The sequence below is a fragment of the Orcinus orca genome, chromosome 19 (genome assembly GCF_937001465.1).
Source record: "Orcinus orca chromosome 19, mOrcOrc1.1, whole genome shotgun sequence".
Lineage (NCBI taxonomy): Eukaryota > Metazoa > Chordata > Mammalia > Artiodactyla > Delphinidae > Orcinus > Orcinus orca.
Window position 1 is genome coordinate 26,971,131 of NC_064577.1, and position 20,726 is coordinate 26,991,856.

General features: G+C 54.5%; 2 protein-coding genes and 1 long non-coding RNA gene across 11 annotated transcripts in view; 1 reads left to right on the forward strand and 2 right to left on the reverse strand.

Annotated features, from left to right (window-relative positions):
- The window catches only part of CPSF4L (cleavage and polyadenylation specific factor 4 like), a 25,352-nt gene extending 12,731 nt beyond the window's left edge, over positions 1–12,621 (reverse strand). For 2 of the 8 annotated variants that reach the window (XR_007473449.1, XR_004486329.2), the window contains exons 1-3: positions 3,838–5,473; positions 1,538–1,633; positions 608–701 (exon numbers count right to left, since the gene is read on the reverse strand). Coding sequence is in view for 1 of the 8 variants with exons in the window: in XM_004275432.3 (XP_004275480.1) it covers positions 604–701; positions 1,538–1,633; positions 6,503–6,655; positions 7,817–7,867; positions 8,421–8,523 (501 nt within the window). In the remaining 7 variants the exon portion in view is untranslated. Of the gene's footprint in view, positions 1–603; positions 1,452–1,537; positions 1,634–3,837; positions 5,474–6,502; positions 6,656–7,816; positions 7,868–8,420 lie in introns of those variants that run through there. The other 6 variants (XM_004275432.3, XR_007473450.1, XR_007473448.1 and 3 more) reach the window with 6 other exon arrangements.
- The window catches only part of RPL38 (ribosomal protein L38), a 797,591-nt gene that overhangs the window by 32,283 nt on the left and 744,582 nt on the right, over positions 1–20,726 (forward strand). The window lies entirely within an intron of this gene.
- LOC117203538 (uncharacterized) lies at positions 13,890–16,932 on the reverse strand. 2 transcript variants are annotated; one of them, XR_007473463.1, is made up of 3 exons: positions 15,243–16,932; positions 14,428–14,667; positions 13,890–14,183 (listed from the first exon to the last, which is right to left on the reverse strand). It is a non-coding gene; the product is annotated as an uncharacterized LOC117203538 (long non-coding RNA). The 2 variants fall into 2 exon arrangements; XR_004486332.2 differs by having other exon boundaries at positions 13,891–14,147; positions 15,243–16,928.

Consider the following 20,726-nt stretch of genomic DNA (forward strand, 5'->3'; position numbering starts at 1 on the left):
GTGCCTTTCCCAGGATCCGGGGAGCAGATGGTGTGAGAGTGAGGGCACCTGGGAAGAGTGCAGGGCTGGGGAGCAAGGGTTCCCCAGGGAACCGTGCAGTAAAGGAGTGAGCCACATCTGCCCCCCTCCTACCTGCACTCACCTTCAGGTAACTTGGGTTGAATAAAAGATTCATCTTGGGGCTGAGGGAGGCATGGAGAGACGTAGTTACAGCCGCGCTCTAGGCACCGCCCAAGCTCACTGCTCATTAACACGTCCTGCACCAGCCTGAGGCAGGTTTCCTGTTCCCAGAGCCCCACAGGGAAGGAGCCAGCACCCCAGCCAGGGAGAATTGCAGAGGATGGGGGTGGCGGGTAGGTGTTGAATGTCTCTACTCCTGTTTCTAAGAGCTATACACCCATCCCCAGCAATAGATAGGCACTAACAGGATGGGTTAGAGTTCAGTGCAGCCGACAGCACCAGGAGGGGTGGGCGTAGGGTGGGCGAGAACACCGTGGGTAGGTGCTCGCCGGACACTTCACTCCCCACCCCAGGCCAGTGAAGGTGCAGAAGGATCTAGGTCTAGAAGCCAGAGAGTGGGCCCAGCACTCGGGGGAGTCACACTTACTGTGCAAATTGGCATTTGGGTCCCTCAGGGCAGAAGCCAGCTGAGTAGTTAATACACATTATTCTGCAGACGTGGCGATATTTACACAGGGGACCTGCTGGGCAAAGAAAAAACAGCTAGAAGGATCTTCTTTAGCTAGTGGGGGAAACACACATGTCAAAGCTTACCGGCAAGGGGAAGCACCAGCTTCCCAGCCACATGACTGAGATGGGAAAGGGCACCTCAGAATGTGTGGGAGTAGGTGTCAGCTGGCCAGGCCTGAAACAGTAGCATCAGAAGTGTCCCTAACGCGCTGTCTTGGAGGACTTCCATGGATGTGGGCTGTAACATGCTTTTATTTATTTAGCTGTAGCAGGTTTGGCTGAGCAAAGGCCAACCAATCACACATCTTACTAATCCTCCTTCAGCCGCCCTCCCCTAAAATCCTCCCCGAACCAGGGCTGCCAGGAGCTCAGTAAGAACACCACACCCAGATACCGGAAGAGAAAGGACTGCGGTGCTCAGAGCACGGGGACTCCAACGGGGGCCCTGCCTCCGAACTTTGGCCAGATAGGGACAGTGAAATGTATTTACGTGACACCCAGATGGGAAGGAACAGAGAAATGTCTTCTATGGGTCAGACCCGATGCGCAGGGCTGCCCAAGGGGTCCTACTTCCACCCGGCCCAACGGCCCTCAGGGGAGCTGGTCCCCTTTTCATATTTGTTCAAGGCTACACAGTCAATACATTCTGAAGCCATTGGGATCTGAACCGCAGTGAGCCTACTCCACCATGTACTGCAGAGGGTTTCCACTGCGGGGAGCTACAGAGGCCTGCTGTGGGATTTCAACCTGGGGCGGACCTCCACAGGCTGCATCAGGAATGTGCATCCTTCCCCTGCCGGGAGACTCCCCCATGTCCCCTAGAGCCCCCTTTCTGTCAGGGCCTCACCGTCCTTGCAGAAACCTTGGTCATACCACGGACAGTCCCGGGTCTTGAAGGCCGGCTTCACATGGAGAAAGGGACATTCCTTGTTGCTGCAGTCACCTGAAAATCCCAGAGTTCTTTGTGCATAAGTGGGTTCATGTTTGCAGTCACTTCCGCCCTCCCGGAACAAGACTGACCCTGCCCCTTGCGTATAAGCCACTTCTCTGCCTTCTGGTGGTCAGCAGCTTTTTGAGGACAGCAAGATATTTATTTCTAAACCTTCCTGCAACCTAAGAAAGGCGGATCGCAATCATACTGGCTAAGCGGGACTTGGGTGTGAATACACACATCTGCAAGAGTTGGGGCAGGGCCAGATATCCGGAGGTATTTAGAGACTACTTGGGAGGAAGGAACGAGGAGAGATGGGGAAGGGGAGACCCAGAGCCAGCAGCTTAAGGTCCAGGAAGGCATAGACGCTGCGTGAAGGTGTTGCCGTGCACGTGGCTAAAGCTTCATCTCTAAGATGAAACCTCCATGGCTTCCAGAGGAAAGGGGTGCAGTTCTTTCTGGGGGAAATGCCAAGAAGAGCAGAGCACTGCTTCAAAGCTGGCACAGGGATTAAGATAAATGCAACACAGAGGGACACCTGTAGTTTCGCAAAGCCTGTGCCGTAACCTGTCTGTGGATTAGACCAAGACCCCGAGCTCCTAGGAGGAGCCAGCCCTGTTTGCATAGACCACAGGAGTTAGGGAGGGAGTCTAAGCACTCTTAGCTTCCCCTTAGGGACCCAGGGGCTCTGAAGGAACCAAGGGGGAAGATTCAGCCCTGTTTTCACCTCATTCAAGTAGAGAATTGGTGAGTGTTTCCAATCTCATCCTCCTTAAAAGCCTACAACTTAACAATGAAAGATCAGAAGGAGAAATTAAGGGAACAATCCCATTTACCGTCACATCAAAAAGAATAAAATACCTAGGAATACACCTGCCTAAGGAGGCAAAAGACCTGTACTCTGAAAACTATAAGACGCTGATGAAAGAAACTGAAGATGACACAAACAGATGGAAAGATATACCGTGTTCTTGGATTGAAGCAATCAATATTATCAAAATGACTGTACTACCCGAGGCAATCTACAGATTCAACGCAATCCCTATCAAATTACCAATGGCATTTTCACAGATCTAGAACAAAAAAAAATTTTTTTAATTTGTGTGGAAACACAAGAGAACCCAAATAGTCAAAGCAATCTTGAGAAAGTAAAATGGAACTGGAAGAATCAGGATCCCTGACTTCAGACTATACTATAACGCCAGTCATCAAAACTATGGTACTGGCACAAAAACAGAAATATAGATGAAGAGAACAGGATAGAAAGCCCAGAAAGAAAGCCACACACCTATGGTCAATTAATCTATGACAAAGGAGGCAAGAATAAACAATGGAGAAAAGATAGTCTCTTTTCAATAAGTGGTGCTGGGAAAACTGGACAGCTACATGTAAAAGAATGAAATTAGAACACTCTCTAACACCATACACAAAAATAAACTCAGAATGGATTAAAGACCTAAATGAAGACCAGATACTATAAAACTCCTAGAGGAAAACATAGAACACACTTTGACATAAATCACAGCAGTATCTTTTTGGACCCTTCTCCTAGAGTAATGGAAATAAAAACAAAAATACACAAATGGGACTTAATTAAACTTAAAGGTTTTGCACAGCAAAGGAAACCATAAAGAAAACAAAAAGACAACCTAAAGAATGGGAGAAAATATTTGCAAATGATGCAACCAACAAGGGATTAATCTCCAAAATATACAAACAGCTCATACAGCTCAATATCCAAAAAACAAACAACCCAATCAAAAAATGGGCAGAAGACCTAAACAGACGTTTCTCCAAAGAACACATACAGATGGTCATTAGGCACATGAAAAGATGCTCAACATCACTAATAGAGAAATGCAAATCAAAACTACAGTGAGGTATCACCGCACACTGGCCAGAACGGCCATCATCAAGGTCTACAAATAATAAATGCTGGAGACGGTGTGGAGAAAAGGGAACCCTCGTGCACTGTTGGTGGGAGTGTAAACTGGTACAGCCACTATGGAGAACAGGTTCCTCAAAAAACTAAAAACAGAGTTACCATATGATCCAGCAGTCCCACTCCTGGGCATATATCTGGAGAAAACTATAATTCGAAAAGATACATGCACCCCTATGCTCATAGCAGCACTATTCACAGTAGCCAAGACAGGAAAGCAACCCAAATGTCCACTGACAGATGAATGGATAAAGAAGATGTGGTACATACATACCGTGGACTATTACTCGGCCATAAAAAAGAATGAAGTAATGCCATTTGCAGCGACATAGATGGACCTAGAGATGATCATACTAGGTGAAGTAAGTCAGAAAGAGAAAGACAAATACCATATGATATCACTTGTATGTGGAATCTAAAGGAAAAAAAACACAAATGAACTTATTTATAAAACAGCAATAGACACACAGACAGAGAAAACAAATTTATGGTTACCAAAGGGGGAAGAGGAGAGGGATAAATTAGGACTTTGGGATTAGCAGATACACACTACTATATGTTAAACAGGTAAGCAACAAGGACCTACTATATAGCACAGGGAACCCTACGCAATATTTTGTAATAACCTATAATGGAAGAGTCTGAAAAAATAATATATATCTATTATAGAATATATATATAGGACTGAATCACTTTGCTGTGCACCTGAAACTAACACAACATTGTAGATCAACTAAACTTCAATACATTAATTAATTAAAGCCTACAACTTAGCGCTTTTCAGAGCCAAAAGGAACGCCATAGTGTCAATTCCACTGGTTTCCGAGCAGCTCCAAAGAGATCTATTTTTTACATTGGGCTTGTGCAAAGCAAGGTTCCACCTGAACCTTCAAGAGTACCACTCCTTCCCCAGAGTTTCAACCCCACTCTTACCCAGTTCTCTCATTTCACAAACGAGGACACCAGGTCTCTCGGCCAGCAGGTGGCATCGCACCCCACCTGCCCGTCTGCCTGTCAGAGCCCCCTGCCCAAGGTACCTTTGGGATGAGCACATCCCAGAGCAGAACCAAAGCCCCCGGGCTTCCTAGCTCCTTTCAACTGCCCTTTCCCACTCCTACATCTCCCCAACAATTTTTTTTTTCAGGCTCCGCGGCCATGGCTCACGGGTCCAGCTGCTCCGCGGCATGTGGGATCTTCCCGGACCGGGGCACGAACCCATGTCCCCTGCATCGGCAGGCGGACTCTCAACTACTGCGCAGCCAGGGAAGCCCATCCCCAACAATATTTTTTAAGTAAAACGATTTACTTCCAATGAGAACTGTAATTATGCTTTGATATTAGAAAAAGGTATTCATTCATTTACTCCAAGAGCAAAAAACACGGGTTACCTATTGTAACCACCAGTGTATACGTCCGCCCTCACAGTAGGGGTTATTTGAGAGCAGAGCGGACCTAGTTCTATTCCCGTATCCATGCCCAGCACGTCCCCAATCCCCCAAAGAAAGCCAACCAAGGTTTTTGAAAGAATAAAGGGGCATTTTAAATTAAGAGCTTTTTAGGTGACGCGACCAAGGGGGACCAGGCTTCATATACACTTTGTCCCTTCTTACAAGGGACACATGCGGGCAACCCTCATGAATTGCCACCGCCAGGTCTCAAGTCCGAGGAGAAGGCAGGAAACAGAATTTGAGCCTGGGGGCTTCCCTGGTGGCGCAGTGGTTGAGAGTCTGCCTGCTGATGCAGGGGACGCGGGTTCGTGCCCCGGTCCGGGAAGATCCCACATGCCCATGCCGCGGAGTGACTGGGCCCATGAGCCATGGCCGCTGAGCCTGCGCGTCCGGAGCCTGTGCTCCGCAACGGGAGAGGCCACAACAGTGAGAGGCCCACATACCGCAAAAAAAAAAAAAAATAAGAATTTGAGCCTGGGGGAAGCTCTTACTGACCTTGGGGGGTGGGGTACCTTCTTCCTGGATACCCAGGAATGGCCCCCCATGGACACTAATGAGGAACAGCTGCCCACAGCCCCCCGACGTTTCAAAGCCAAGCCGCCTCAGTCAGTGGTGTCCCTGGAGGCTGGCCCAGCTCTCCCTCCAAGTCCCTCTTCGGAATACAGTTTGAAAACTACTAGACTAGATCATCCTTAAGGCTCCTTCCAGCTCTGAAAAGCACTGAACTGTAAAAGTTTATGGAGAAAGATAAGACCTGAAACACATGCACAGATCCCGTTCTTAAACCGGCAGTGGCTTCCCCCTATGTAGCCCCTCAGATGACAAAAGACTTGAGTCAGAGGGGGGTGACATGCGGGTCCAGACCTGACCACACAAGGTCATTTCAGGGGCCAAACTTCTGAAGCTCGCGATCTCCCGTTTACAGTGACTTTCTATTGCCAATCAGTGATGCCAGTTTTCCATTTACCGAAGCGATGTAAAGTTTTCTTCTAAAAGAGGAGTTAAAAATAGCAAAACGGTCGAAAGAGGAGGCGATGGTGCGCGTCGATGGGGCAGGTGCTTTGTGGAGACCTGGAGCACCGTGAAAGTGCTTGCTGTTTGGGAAACACTGGCTCCGACCCACCCCAGCCCATCCCGGGGCTTGAGAGAGGGCGTGTTCAAGGCTCCTTTCCAGACAGCCCGTCTGGGTGCGTGAGTGGACCAGGAGTGGACCAGGGAGGGCAACCATTCAGCCTTTGATTCCAGCCCTCTCCCTCCCCCGGCGGGACCGGCTGCGTGTGCCCGAGCCTGCGGGGGCAGTGAAGCAGGGCTCAGATGACAGTTCCAATTTTTCTAGGGGGTTGGAGAAGCAGGGCCCCCGCGGCCTGGTCTGCCCACCTGGGACACGCGAGGCCTCCTTTGGGGGCCCCTCCCCGACTTCATCCCATCCCTCGGCCCCCACTGCTACCCTCCGGGGTGTTTGTGGGGGAACCGGGAAGGGGCATTACCGACCGAACTTGGAGTAGAAGTAGCACACGGGCATCCTGGTGACGTCGTACTGGTGCAGGAACTTGCACTGGTCGCCCTTCTTGCACAGCCCCCGGAGCCAGTGCTTACACACCACCATCTTCTCCCCTCGGTCGTGCCGGAAGGGGCACAGCTTCCCTGAGGACACCAGAGCACCCAGCTGGGGGTCCCCGCTCGCCTAGAGCCTGAGCCCAGCTCACCCCTGGAAGGAAGCCCCACCGCCCCTTCCCCTGGAGCCTGGGGGAGGCTAGAACTGGGGGCCAGACATGGCTTAAAACACAGCTTCAAAGCCCCCTCTGCCTGGCATGGTGCCCTGGCCCTTCTCGAACCCCGGGGAGCCCCCAGGCTGTCAGGACACCTTCTGCAGCACCTTCCACACCCCTCCCCTCCAGCCTGACGGGGTGCTCCTACCAGACAGCAGAGCCCTGGTTTCCAGCCCTGGCCCCCCGAGCCGCCACCCATCCTAGCAAGGTGCCAGCACAAAGCGAGGCTCATAAAGGGCCTGTTGAATTCACGTCTTAAAAAACCACATGGGGCTTCCCCGGTGGCGCAGTGGTTGAGAGTCCGCCTGCCGATGCAGGGGACGCGGGTTCAAGCCCTGGTCAGGGAAGATCCCACATGCCGCGGAGCAACTAAGCCCGTGTGCCACAACTACTGAGCCTGCGCTCTAGAGCCCGCGGGCCACAACTACTGAAGCCCGCGTGCCTAGAGCCCGTGCTCCACAACAAGAGAAGCCACCAAAATGAGATGCCCGCGCACCGCAACAAAGAGTAGCCTCCGCTCGCCACAACTAGAGAAAACCTGCGTGCAGCAACGAAGACCCAACGCAGCCAAAAATAAATAAACTTATTTTAAAAAAAAAAAGGAAATGGATGGAACAGCTGAGCAGGTCCCAAATTAATTCGGAGGACAAGAGTAGGGGGAAGGAAAGCACTCCCCCTGCTGGGGGAAAATAAATAAGTCGGAGGGCTCCTGGGAGCACACAGCTGACACCCACAAACAATCCCACCTCCAGCAGGGCAGAAAGAAGGGAATGTCTCCTTCAGGACAGCCCCGCCTGCCCTAATCAGTGCTAGCGAATCAGGGAAATGCTAGGGGGGTGGGGGAAGGTAGGCTTCTGGACGGAGCCCCCCACTTGCCCTTTGCCTACTTTTTATAAGACTAAAATTTTGCCCCGTCCCACCTTCCCCTCCCCAGGTGCAAATCCAACACCCTATTCCAGGCCAAGCTGAACCCCGTGTGGCCTAGACAGCCCCCGCTGCCACCCACCCCCGACCCCAGCCCCACCTGCTGACCCACCTTTCTCGCAGAGCCCTTTAGCGAAGAAGTTGCACACAGCTGAGCCGGACTCTGGAAGGAGAAGGCAGAGGAGGGGCGTAGCTTCTCCAGAGGCTGTGGCTGTCAAAGGGCCCTCACCCCTCCAGCAGCAAGTCTCCCTTCTACCCACCAAGGCCTGGGCCTGGGGGTCCTCAAGTCCTGGCCCTTGGGTTGCCGGCCTCAGGAGCCAGCCTTCAGCCTCCACACCTAAGCCCCCCCAACTCTGAAACGGAGGTGCTGGAAGGGCGCAAGGCCCCCTGAGAGCTCGGGAGGCCAGTGTGCTGCTTCCCAACTTCTTTCAATTTACCTCTCTCGGGTCTGCTTGCCCAGAAGCCAGCCCCATTTTTTTTTTTTTTTTTGGAGTCCTGGAAAGGATGTAAGAGGGGGGCCTGAGAAGCGAGGGGCTAAGCTGGGGCTCCCAGATGGCGGGCCCAAGCCCCCCTGCTCCTCCCTGGCGAGCAGCAGAGAGAAGGGGCCGCCCCATCAGGGAGCCAAGGAGAGGGGCCTGCAGAGAAGGCCGGGGAGGGGGCGGGGAGGGAGGGGGAGGGCGGGGGGGGGGGGCGGCGGGGTCCCCGTCCTCACTCACTGTCCATGCCCTGGAAAGGCAGGAGTCCAGTGCCCTTCTGCATCTCTACATCCTTCTCGAAGGTGAAGGTGATCTGCTCCAGCCCTGCAATGACCTCCTGCATCCTCTCTCTCCTGCTGGGGCTACTAAAAGTTGCTCAAGCCGCCTGCAGATGGGCCTAATATAGCTCATCAGAGGCCCTTAAGGGGCCAGGCTCTGATGCGGAACCCCATCTCCCCGGCTGACTGCCGAGTTATACTCCCCAGGCACAGCTAGACAGGCGTTACCTGATGCAGGTGCAGACGCCCCAGGGCCCCAGTCCCCTACACCTGTACCTAAGTCCCACTCTCAATGCGCGCTGCTGGGGAAGGATGAGCAAAGCCCCACACGCTGCTTATCCCTACATGTTCTCAAAGACGCCCATGCAGACGTTACCAAGCCTGTGTTCGTACTTTTCTTTTTTTTTTTTTTTTTGCGGTACGCGGGCCTCTCACTATTGTGGCCTCTCCCGTTGCGGAGCACAGGCTCCGGACGCGCAGGCTCAGCGGCCACGGCTCACGGGCCCAGCCGCTCCGCGGCATGTGGGATCTTCCCGGACCGGGGCTCGAACCCGTGTGGCCTGCGCGTACTTTTAATGTAAAGACACAGCCACAGGTGAGCTGTGAGGAGAGTTGCACAACCCAGCCCCGGCGAGGCTGCGCGGAGTCCTCTGGATTCGCGCGAGCTGGCACCTGGGAGCCGGAGGGCCTGGGGGCGGGGCGAGCGGTGCAGAAGGAGGGAGCCCCCCTCGGCCCCCGCATTTCCCTTCAATCAGGCCCCAGCCCACCCCTCCCTCTGGGACTCCTGACGCCCCTCCTCTGGCCTGAGCGACAAGCCAGAGTGAGCTCTTCACGGGAGGGGAAAAGGACCGACTCCAGAGGACTCGGAAACAGCGGGATGAATAGCGCTTTGTCTACCACGCACACGATCCCGTGCTGGGCCGGGGGGCGGGGGGGAGGTGAGACCAACCGGAGGCCGCGGCCTCGCAGCCCGGGCTCCACCCGCCACCCCGGCGCCTCCCACCCCTGAGAAAGTGCTTTGTAAACGAAATCTCTGTGCAAATGTTGTTTTATCATCGTTACACCACCCCTGCCCCCAAGGCTGGGGACGTCGGAAAAGGCTTTCCAAGGAGCATCTGCGGGCTCTAACTGGGGCAGGCTTCCCCCTGCCCCTGCTCTGGCCCCCAGCAGGCCTTCCCTGCCGATGGAGCTGAGGTTTCAGAGTTGCTGGGGGGCGATGCCCGCAATCCAAGCGCCCTCCTTCCTGGACGCAGCAGGGCGAGGCGGGCCGCGCCCTGTAGGCCTGCGGCCGGGCCAGCAAGAGGGAGCCTGCTGGCTTTTGTTTCCGCCTGGCTGTGGCTCCCACACTCGTTCTTTTGAACCCTGGATCAGAAAAGAAAACGGCCCGGAGAGATAGACACCTGGAGCCCAGGCAGGGCTGGGATGGGCAGGGAAGGGATCCCGGAGTCTCCCGAAGCTGGGAGCTCCCTCCAACTGCACCCCAGGGAGGCAGAGGGGCAGAGGGTCCCTGGGATAGGCGGCCTTGCTTCTTTGGCCCTTTTCATGTACATTGATTAGTCTCCAAAACACCTTCATCTGTGGACACAAGCTCATGTCAGGCTCCTTCCTGCCAATCTGGCAGGGGCAGCTACGTGAGACCATGGAGGCCCAGCAAGGCCAAGGGCACATGGTTGGGAAGGTAATAATGATGCAATTCAAACCCAGGTCTCTTGGTGATTTCCTTCCATAAACATCCCAGAGCATCTCTGTGCCAGGAACTGGGGACCCCAAAACAAAGGACTGTGTCCCTGCCTTCAGGGATGGCCCAGTCAAGTGGGGGAGACTTTCACCAGCACGGTTGTACCACGGCGGGTGTTGGTAGCAGAGGGACAAATGCCGAGAGGGGAGCTCGTTGTGCAGGGGCAGGGACGGGTGGCGGGGAGGGCTCTCGGAGGAGAGACGGGTGGCAGAGTGTTGCGGAGGAGGGGCCAGAGGTGTGAAAGCATGGGGCCACGAAGCAACGTGGCAGGGCGGGGGCACGGGCAAGGGTTTGTTTCGGTCGAAGCGTGGGTTTAGAGAAGGGCAGTGTGGGGACAAGACTTGGAGAAGGAAGTAAGGCCTCGAAGCCAGAGTGCTTTTCAGGGCTTGGTTATTATCACGAAGCCAGCGGGGAGCCCCTGCGGGGCTAGGAGAGCAGCACACAGCACCCTGAAGAATGGAGTGTGGGGAGACCACTTAGTGATGATAAAAAATAAGAATTATAGCCCCGGAGACGTCAGCGGGGGTGCCTCTCAGCACCTTGGTGGCCCGTAGAGTTCATCAGGAGGGCGGAGAAGGAAGGAGGCCCCGTGGAGACCCCGCCCTCCATCCACACCCAACCTGGCAGCTCCCCTCCTCTCCCAGCCAGGGTCCCACGGCCAACACGGGCTCCCGTCCCAGAAGGTATGCACAGGGTGTGGCATCCAGGGACTCCCTCCTCCCGCTGCCTCACTGTTATTTTTGCGGCGAGCGGGCCCACATGCATGGTTTTTGCTTCCCCAAAATACCTTCTGTAGTGGGTTGACTTGTCTCCCCCAGGATGATACACCAAGTCCTGACCCCTGGTACCTGTGAACGTGACCTTATTTGGAAACTGGGTCTTTGCAGATGCAATTAAGTTAAGGATCTCAAGGTGAGATCATCCTGGAATTCTGGTGAGTCCTGAACCCATGACTGGTGCCCTTATAAGAGAAAAGACAGGGAGATCGGAGACGCTGAGATACAGAAGAGCCCCAGAGGAGAAGCCTCGCAAAGACGGGAGGAGACTGGAGGTGTAGAGCTACCGAGGGACCCCACAGGTGGCCGCCCCCACCAGAAGCCAGGAGAGAGGCACGGGCCACTCCTCCCTCAGAGGCTCCAGAAGGGGGACTTCCCTGGTGGCCCAGTGGCTAAGACGCCACGCTCCCAATGCAGGGGGCCAGGGTTTGATCCCTGGTCAGGGAACTAGATCCCACGTGCCGCAACTGAGAGTCTGCATGCCGCAACTAAACATCCCCCACGCGGGCAATGAAGATCCCACGTGCTGCAACTAAGACCCAGCGCAGCCAAATAAATATTAAAAAAAAAAAAAAAGAGGCTCTAGAAGACACCAACCTATGACACCTCAATTTTGAGAGTAAATTTCTATTGCTTTAAGCCACCACCTTTGTGGCCATTTGCTATAGCGGCCTTAGGAAACGAATACACCTTCCCACTTGGAAACTGAGTTTCGGAAGTCCTCACCCCTTTCACAGATGAGCAAGTAAAAATGCAGAGAAGTTGGGTGATTGCCAAGGTCCCACAGCTAATGAGCATCAGAATCGGATCTGGGTCTCCCACCTCCCAGGCACTTTGCTTCTCCTCTATCTCTCTCAGAACCAGGGGAGCTGCCCACCTGACACCCCCCATTTATACTCCTTCCTCACGGCTCCCAAGTGGACCATCACCCTCATTGTGCAAAGACACAAAGCGAGCCCCAGGCCAGAGGAACCCTGGCAATGCCTGGAGGAGGGGCCGGCCTGGGAGCAGGGGGCCCGGCTCTGGGGTGTCCCCTCTGGAACCTCCCCATCCGCTTTTCTGCGCCCTGCAGCTGGTCCCGAGCATTTGTGTTTCCATTTCTCAATTAATTCATGGCTGCGAAGTGGACGCACAAGTCACTGCACAAACAGTGGCGTGAATTTTTCATCACCATCATTATGAGGTTCTCGTGTAACTCTGGCTTCAGATTTCCCGAATCATCATTCCCCAGCTCCCTTCCCTTTATAAATGCACAGCTCTGAAAAGCAGTGGGTGCAGGGAGCTCTGGAATTCTCTGGCTGCCTGGAACTGGCCGAGGTCATCCCGCCCGGCCCAGCCATGGATCAGTCCCAGCCGGTGCTTTTCTGAGCAGAGTGCGGCCACGCCCCCTCCACCCCGGTACCCGTGCATCTGCCTCACTCCCCACTCGGACCTGAGTTGGTGGAAAAGGGGCGGCATCAGACAGATCGGGGTTCACATCCTGGTTCTGCCTGTCCCCAGTCTGCCACCCCAGGCCAGTCATTTAATCACCCCTCTGAGCTCCAGATTCTGCATCAGTAAAATGGGACCCACATGTGACCTCCCTGGGGGGCTGAGGTTAGTGAGAAGTCCACGCGGAAGCCTGACACCGGAGGTACGTGCCGTGAAGTATGAGCTGGTGCTCAAGGCCCCAGGTGTCCGCCCCTGGGTCCATGGGGCCACCCCTTCTCCAAACGTATTATTCCTTCAGGCCGCTGATAAAATGTGCTGTGAGGGGCAGGGGACTCCACGCTGTCCAGGGGCCGCTGGAGGGGCCGCTCTAAGTCCCGTAGGGACAGGCCTGCTGCTGGAGAGCTGCTGGGAGGGGCCGGAGGTCAGAGGAGCCCCGGGTGACCCACAGCTGCTGCTCTGGCCCAGGAACAATGAGTCAGCGTGCCCTGCCCCCTCCACTGCTCTTTGTGCCCGAGATGCCACTTGGCAGGGACAGCTGTTGGCCTCCCAGTAGCCACTTGAAGTGCAGGGCAGGGAGGTCCAGCAGCTGGGATGGTCCTGCTCTGTCTTTGCCCGGGAGCTTGGCCTCTGGGAGTCCGGTGGTTCTAGAAACTCTACTCTGGAAAAGGCATCCCTCTTCCCTAGGGGCGTGGGCCCAGTAACAGGACAAATGACCCTGCCCACATTTCTCATCAGGGCCTCCTCTGGTCCTCACTGCAACCACTCAAGTTGCTTCTGCCCATTTTACAGATAAAGAAACCAAGTCCCGGAGGGGTGAAGCAACTGCTTAAAGCTCACACAGCCAGTAGATGTCGGAATGGGGACCTAGACTCCCAACCATTGCTCCTAATTACTAGGACTTCATCAGGGGAGTGTCACCATGTACACTGCATTCTCTCTAATTCCCACAAAACCCCAGAAAGAGGCATTCTTCTTTCTCTTCTACAGTCGAGAAAACCAAGGCTCAGTGGCTTACCCGAGCTTCCCAAAGACCATTAGCTCGGTCTGCATGACCCCAAAGCCAAGCTCCTTCCAGCTGACCAAGCTGCAGTGCAGGAAAGGGCCCCACCCCTTGCCAGGCTGGTGAGACGACCAGGACCCCTGAGGCCTGCGACTGTGCCCGGGCCTATCGGTGGGCATGTGGATTGTATTTCTAGCCAGAGAGTCAAGGAGACAGGCCCTTTTGGGCTCAGGGGGGTCAGTCTCGGCCCAGGGGTGTCCCAGTAGCTTTTCTCCTCCACTGAGGGAGAGAGAGAGAGGTTGAGATTTTTTTAAATATAAATTTATTTATTTATCTATTTTTGGCTGTGTTGGGTCTTTGTTGCTGCGCACAGGCTTTCTCTAGTTGTGGCGAGTGGGAGCTACTCTTCATTGCGATGCACGGGCTTCTCACTGCAGTGGCTTCTCTTGTTGCGGAGCTCTAGGCACATGGGCTTCAGTAGTTGTGGCACGCTGGCTCAGTAGTTTGGCTCACGGGCTGTAGAGCACAGGCTCATTAGTTGTAGCGCATGGGCTTAGTTGCTACACGGCATGTAGGGATCTTCCTGGACCAGGGCTCGAACCCGTGTCCCCTGCATTGGCAGGCGGATTCTTAACCACTGCGCCACCAGGGAAGTCCCGAGATTGAGGTTTGAAGATACTACACTGCTGGCTTTGAAGATGGAAGGTGGAACCATGAAGCAAGGAATGCAGGCGCCTCCAGAAGCTGGAAGAGGCAAGGAAACAAATTCTCCCCTAGAACCTGCAGAAGGAAAGCACACCTGCCAACACCATGATTTTAGCTCGGTGAAGGCCCTTTCTGACCTCCAGAATTATAAGACAATACGTTTGTGTTGTCTCAAGCTACTAAATTTGTAGTAATTTGGTACAGTAACAATAAGGAAATGACGACAGAGGGGAAAGTCACTGATAAACAGGCAGTTGAATCCTACGATGTGGGACACAGGGGCATTTGCAGAACTACTACAAGACCACTTAGCTCTCACCTGGATGGCAAGGACAGGTTTCTGCGAGGATGAGAAACACAGCTGTGACAGGTAGAGCGTTGTCAAGGTGGTAAAGGACAATGTTCCCAGCAGCAGCAGTGCATTTGGGAAACCGCTTCTGGTTCTGCAGGGCTGAATCTGGCAGGTCGGCTGTTGAAAGAGGTTCAAGGAGCTGGGGGCTTGGGAAGGGCCTTGACTCTGAGGCCTTGGGACTCACAGAAGGAGCTGGCAGCACTGGGTCTGCTCAGGGTAGAAAGTCAAGAGAAGCCATAATTATGAGCAAAGTTCTAATATCTATTCCTGCGTCCCGGTGAATGGTCCTGTGTACCTCCTGGGGTGCATGAGCCCCCTCACCCTCACTTGGAGGAGGGAGGGGAAGGTTTTTCTAGAACGCAGGCCGCCAGCTGGTCGCCGACACCGTGATGGATTGGTTCTCCCTGCCCCGGCCTGGTGCACTCACTGTGATGAATTGGGGTCAAGGTCACAGGTTTGACCTGCCTTTGGGTCAATGGAGTTGGGAAGAAAAAGTCCATTTTCATCACGAAAGACTGCCCTCTGGTCTGTTATCTCTAAATGATTCTTGGGTCACAAGGCACACAGACAGGGTACAGATGGAAAAACCCTCCAGGGCCAGACTGTTGACAGGGAGTCAATGGTGCCCACGCTGTGTACAAAGCCCAGCGGGTGTGGGTGGCAGGAGCGGGCAAGCAGAGGGCAACCCCTCCCTGCTCCCTGCCTGGACAAACCACCCTGACCCCTGGGTGGGGGGCGGGGGATACGGCAGGGCCCCGGGGGAGAAGCTCGCCCACCCTGACCTTCCCTCCTGTTGGGTGTTCATCAAATCCACCCAGCTGCCCTTGCTCTCGCTCCTTCGCTTGGCTTTGAATTCCATCTCTGGCCCACGACTCCCCATCTGGATGAATGGTTCCAAGCACGTGGGGACTCACCCACTGTCTCAGTCAGCTCGGGATCCACGGACGGGGCATAAACAGCAAATATTTAGTTCTCTCAGTTTGGAAGGCTGGAAGTCCAAGATGCAGGTACCAGCATGGCTGGCTTTTGGTGAAGGCTCTCTTCCTGGCTTGCAGAGGGCTGCCTTCTCACTGTGTCCTCACATGGCAGATAGAGAACGTGTTCTGGTCTCTCTTCCTCTTCTTATCAAGACACTAATTCATCATGGGGGCCCCACGCTCATGACCTCATCTAAACTTAATCACCTCGCCAAGGCCCCGCCTCTTAATACCATCACACTGTGGGACGACCTTCTCAACACACTCCTCACTCTGACCCCAGGATGAGAAATTAGAAAGCCACCTCCGTGTGGCTGCTTCTCAAATAATACCCACATAGTAACACACGGGTTCGAGGTCTGGTCCGGGAAGATCCCACATGCCACGGAGCACCTAAGCCTGTGCGCCACAACTAAGCTCTAGCCTGCTCTCTAAAACCTGCGAGCCACAACTACTGAGCCCATGCACCACAACTACTGAAGCCTGCGCCCCTAGAGCCCGTGCTCCACAACAAGAGAAGCCACCGCAATGAGAAGCCCATATACCTCAACGAAGAGTAGCCCCCGCTCGCCGCAACTAGAGAAAGCCCGCGCGCAGCAACGAAGGCCCAACGCAGCCGTAAATAAATAAATAAATTGCATCTCTTGGATGAATGACTTGGACGGCTTGGGTCTGACGCGCCACAGAGTTGGTTTTATTGATCTGCATCAAGTCTTTGATTTACCCTGAGCGGAAATGCAGCTTCATGGGGTTTGATGACCTTATCTGTTATGAGACTGTTTTGAAGACACTGACTGGGACCCCACCCCTGTCCCCTTCAGAGATCTCACAGGGATCCCTCTCAGACCTCAGTGTCAGAAAAAGCTTCTTTTGGGATTGTTCCAACCTCATAGACTTCGTGAGTCTTGTAACGGGTGGATTTCCCTTTTCACTTTGACTGATAGGAAGCTCAGAGCCCAATTTTCAGTCCACTTTGAGCACATTTCTGTGTACCACACTCTTGGTTCATTGTACTGTTTGTTCAAGGCTTGTTTTCTCTCTGATCTATTTTTTGTCCTACTGTATTTTAAGTATTTTTGTAAGCTGCCTCCAATCCTTTTTGGAACAAAGCAGGGTAAAAACAAATCAAAACAAAACAAAACAAAACAAAATTCAGCAGAGCCCTGTGGGCTTGGCGGGCCTTTTTTTTTTTTTTTAAAAGATAGATTTTATTTTATTTATTTATTTTTGGCTGTGTTGGGTCTTCGTTGCTGCGTGTGGGCTTTCTCTAGTTGCGGCGAGCGGGAGCTACTCTTCGCTGCGGTGCGCGGGCTTCTTATCGCGGTGGCTTCTCTTGTTGCGGAGCTCAGGCTCCAGGCGCGTGGGCTTCAGTAGCTGTGGCACGCAGGCCCAGCAGTTGTGGCCCGCGGGCTTAGCTGTTCCGCAGCATGTGGGATCTTCCCGGGCCAGGGCTCGAACCCGTGTCCCCTTCATTGGCAGGCAAATTCTTAACCACTGCGCCACCAGGGAAGCCCTTGGTGGGCATTTTTTAACAGAGCAAGTTCATTTCAGGGTTGGAGTCCCGCCGGGAAGGCAGCTCTCCCTGGCTCCTCCTGCCTCTCCTGGGAGTCTCCGTCTTGGAGAACAGAAGCTCCGTGTGTAAGAGCAACAGGCTTCAGAAGCAAAGCCTCCAACCTCCATCTGCCTGCAAATACCTTTCCTCCCCCAAAGCGTTCTTCCCAGTCTCCCATCTGGCTGTTGGCAGGAAGCCACAAGGCCTTGAGAAGCCTGCAAAGGGGAAGTAGAGAGATAAGCTCTCCTGCTTTTATTCCTAACTTTGCTTTCCTGCATCTTTTTTTTAAAATTCTTTCTTTTTTTGTTGAAGTAGAGCTGATTTACAGTGTTGCGCCAGTCTCTGCTGTACAGCAAAGTGCCTCCGTTATACACATAGATACGTTCTTTTTTAAATTATGGTTTCCATTATGGTTCATCCCAGGAGATTGGATATAGTTCCCTGTGCTATAGAGTAGGACCTTGTTGTTTATCCACGCCTTCCTGCATCTTAACTCAGGGTCTCCGGGGTCCAGGGATACTTTGCATGCAGGTTAGCGCTGCGCCAGGAAGGGTCCCCGCCCAAGTGTGGAGTCCGGGCATTTGGGAGGCTGCTGTGTGAAGGCCGAGGTAAGCCGGGGAAGGGTGGGGGTGCCACACACACACCTGAAATAGCCAACCCCGCCCCCTCTGCCACCCCGACAAGGACCGCACTCCCAGCTCTGCCCCACGCAGTCTACCGGCTCAGCCCTTCCCTCGTCTGTCACGCCACAGAGCCAACCCAGCCCCGTCCATCTCACAGCCTCTGCTCTGCTCCACTCACCAGACTTCAGCCAGTGCCGCCTTCTCCAGCCTCTGTCTTCCCAACTGTAAAATGGGTGGAGGCTGGTGGTGAACCAGATGCTAAAATGTGAAGATCCTACGAACCCCCTTCCCGCAGGTGCCCTGAACCCCTCTATTCCCTTCCTATCCCTTGTGTCCACTTTCTTCTGAGAACATGGTGCAACCCTGGTGAAGAGGAGGGGGTGGCTGGGGTGTGAGAATGGAGTCGAAGGGGAGCCCTATGGGACCAGCCTGGACCCCAGCAGGAGCACGGCCCTGAGGCTGTGGACAGAGACAGAGGCCAGCCCTGAGTGACCCTGGGAATGGCAGGGGCTGCTCTGCTCAGCACACTTGGCACTACCTGCGGGGCCCTTTGGATGATGGAAAGCAGCAGTAGCTGCTGAAAGGGTCCTGGAGCTGCCAGCGCCTCACCTGGCAGGAAGCACAGCCCCCTTTCTCTTGGGCACACCCCTACCAGCGGGGCTGTCAGCTCGGCCTCTCTCTGCACTGCTCTGCCCAGCAGGTCACTGGCGCCGCCTGGTCATTTCGGGCCCCAAAGCGGACATCACCAGATTGGGACAGTGATTGCAAGGAAGGGCTTTGGAGCCCGCGCGTGGGTCCGTATCCACTTCCTCCACTTGCTAGCCCGGTGGGCCAGTGGCAGTCCTAGAACACACAGCCCTTATCATGTGAACAGTGCAGAACAGCATGTACCCAACAGATTAGAACAGAACTCCTTGAGGAGCTGGGGAGGCGGCGGGGAGACACCCCAGTGATGGCTGGACCAGGGTGGGACTCATCCCAGAGCATCTTTGGGCCATGACTGCAGCCTTGCCTGAAGCAGAAGGTTTTGGGGTCCCATCACATTTTTGGAAGTATTCGCTGCGATCTGAATTAAAATTACTAAATGATTACCCAGAAAGAGTTCCCAGCTCTTGCTTTGAGTTGTCAGAGGTAGAAGGGGCCCTACAGAACATCTTTAGGGTAAGATGTGCCCTGAGGGGGCCCTAGGCTTCTCCGGCAAAACCCAGAGACAAAGGGGAGGGAGAAAGGATCCGCCCCCAACCAGGGAAGCTCTTGTTCAGTCTGTTTGGGTACCTCATGACAAACAGAACTTCTGGTAAAAAGCTGAAAACGACTGAGCTAGTGCCTAACTGTAAAGATGGAGAAACTGAAGCCGCCCAGAGAGGGAAAATAACTGGCCCAAGTCCACACAGCAAACCAAGGTTAGAGTTGGTGGCTAGGCTCGTCCCGTCTGGTTATCCCATGCTTGTCTGGCGCGCCCATTGAGCCCCCAGTCAGAAAGCGTGCTCCCAAAGTGTGGGTCCAGCTGGCCCCTGGGTCTCCCCAAACAGCTAGCGCTTTCCCATCAAGTCAAAAAGCAGGTCTGCAGCCCTGGGGAGGCTGGCTGCTCCCAGACCCTCAAGAACCTGGGTGAGTGGATGTGGGTGGAATGGGGGGTGGGTGGTACAGTTTCTGGGAGGCACAGCTGTCACCCAGGTACCATCCCCCTGAGCCTTCCCCCCAGAGCTGGGGGACCCCATCACTCCCGCTGGGCTTGGGTGTGTGCCCATCCCCCCTCCCTCCCCCGGGGCCACCACCCCACCTACTCATAACTCTTGTCTTAGCCACATCCCTCATTACCTCTAATGAGCCAATCTAGGGACAGAGGGACCTGGGCGACATTTTAATTATGCTTCTAATTGCTTCCCAGGGGGAGGCTGACTACATGCCCAAATTTCTCCCCGGGAGAGGGGCAGGGTTTCCTGGAACTCAGCTGCACTGGGGCCCCCAGGTGAAAAGGAGGGCATACAAGGGGCTTCAGGGGCAGAGACGGACCCACCCAGGCTGACGTTCTCTCCTTAGAGACGTGCCCACGTCAGAGGGGAAGAGGTGAGGGAGGAGCTGGACCAGGGGCTGGAGGGGTTCCCAGATCCCACCCAGGGCTGACACACCCCCTTCTCACTTCCCCAAATAAAGAAGCTTTGAGGTGACTGTGAGTGTGGAAAGGGTTTCGAATCAGTAACGTTCTGACTCTGCCACTCGGTGACTTTGGAGAAGGTGGCCATGTGGCCTCTGGAGCACATCTCTGCTATAAAATGGGGACACCAGAGTCTACCTACCAGGGCCACGAGGCTGAACGGAGACCACACCCCCTGTAAGTTGATTCTCCAGGTCAGATGGTGAAAGGGACGAGGGGAAGGACGGCGGCACCTTTCCCGGCTGCAGCCCCACACGGTCCGGGTCCAGTACCTCCCTCGGTTTAATAACAACTTGGGGGACTTCCCTGGTTGCGAAGTGGATAGGATTCCGCGCTCCCAATGCAGGGGGCTCGAGTTCGATCCCTGGTCAGGGAACTAGATCCCACATGCGTGCCGCAACTAGGAGTTTGCATGCCACCAACTAAGGAGGCTGCGTGCCCCAACTAAGAAGCTGGCGAACCGCAACTAAAGGAGCCCTGGATCCGCAACTAAGGAGCCTGCCTGCCACAACTAAGGAGCCCACGTGCTGCAACTAAGGAGCCGGCAAGCCGAAACTAAGGAGCCCGCCTGTCGCAACTAAGACCTGGTGCAACCAAACAAATAAATAAATAAATAAAAACCAAAAAAACCTTGGCAAACACCACGGCAGTGACTGTGTCTGCAGCCCAGCCCTGTAAGAACAGCACGATGCCCATTTAACAGATGGGGAGGATGAGGCACAGAGTGGCTGCATGACTAAGTGCCCGAGGGCCCCCAGTGGTAAGTGGCAGTCGGGACACCAAATCCCAGAGCCCACAAGGGCCTGCCCAGGCTGATGGGCACGTGAGGCGTTGTCCTTCCAGAAGCTGGAGAGTAGTGCAGGAGGGGCGGGCCCCAAAGAGACAGAGAGAGAAGCCCCCTCAGGCCCCCGAGTGCCGTTGGGGCTCGGGCAGCCCCAGCACCCTGAATGCGCACC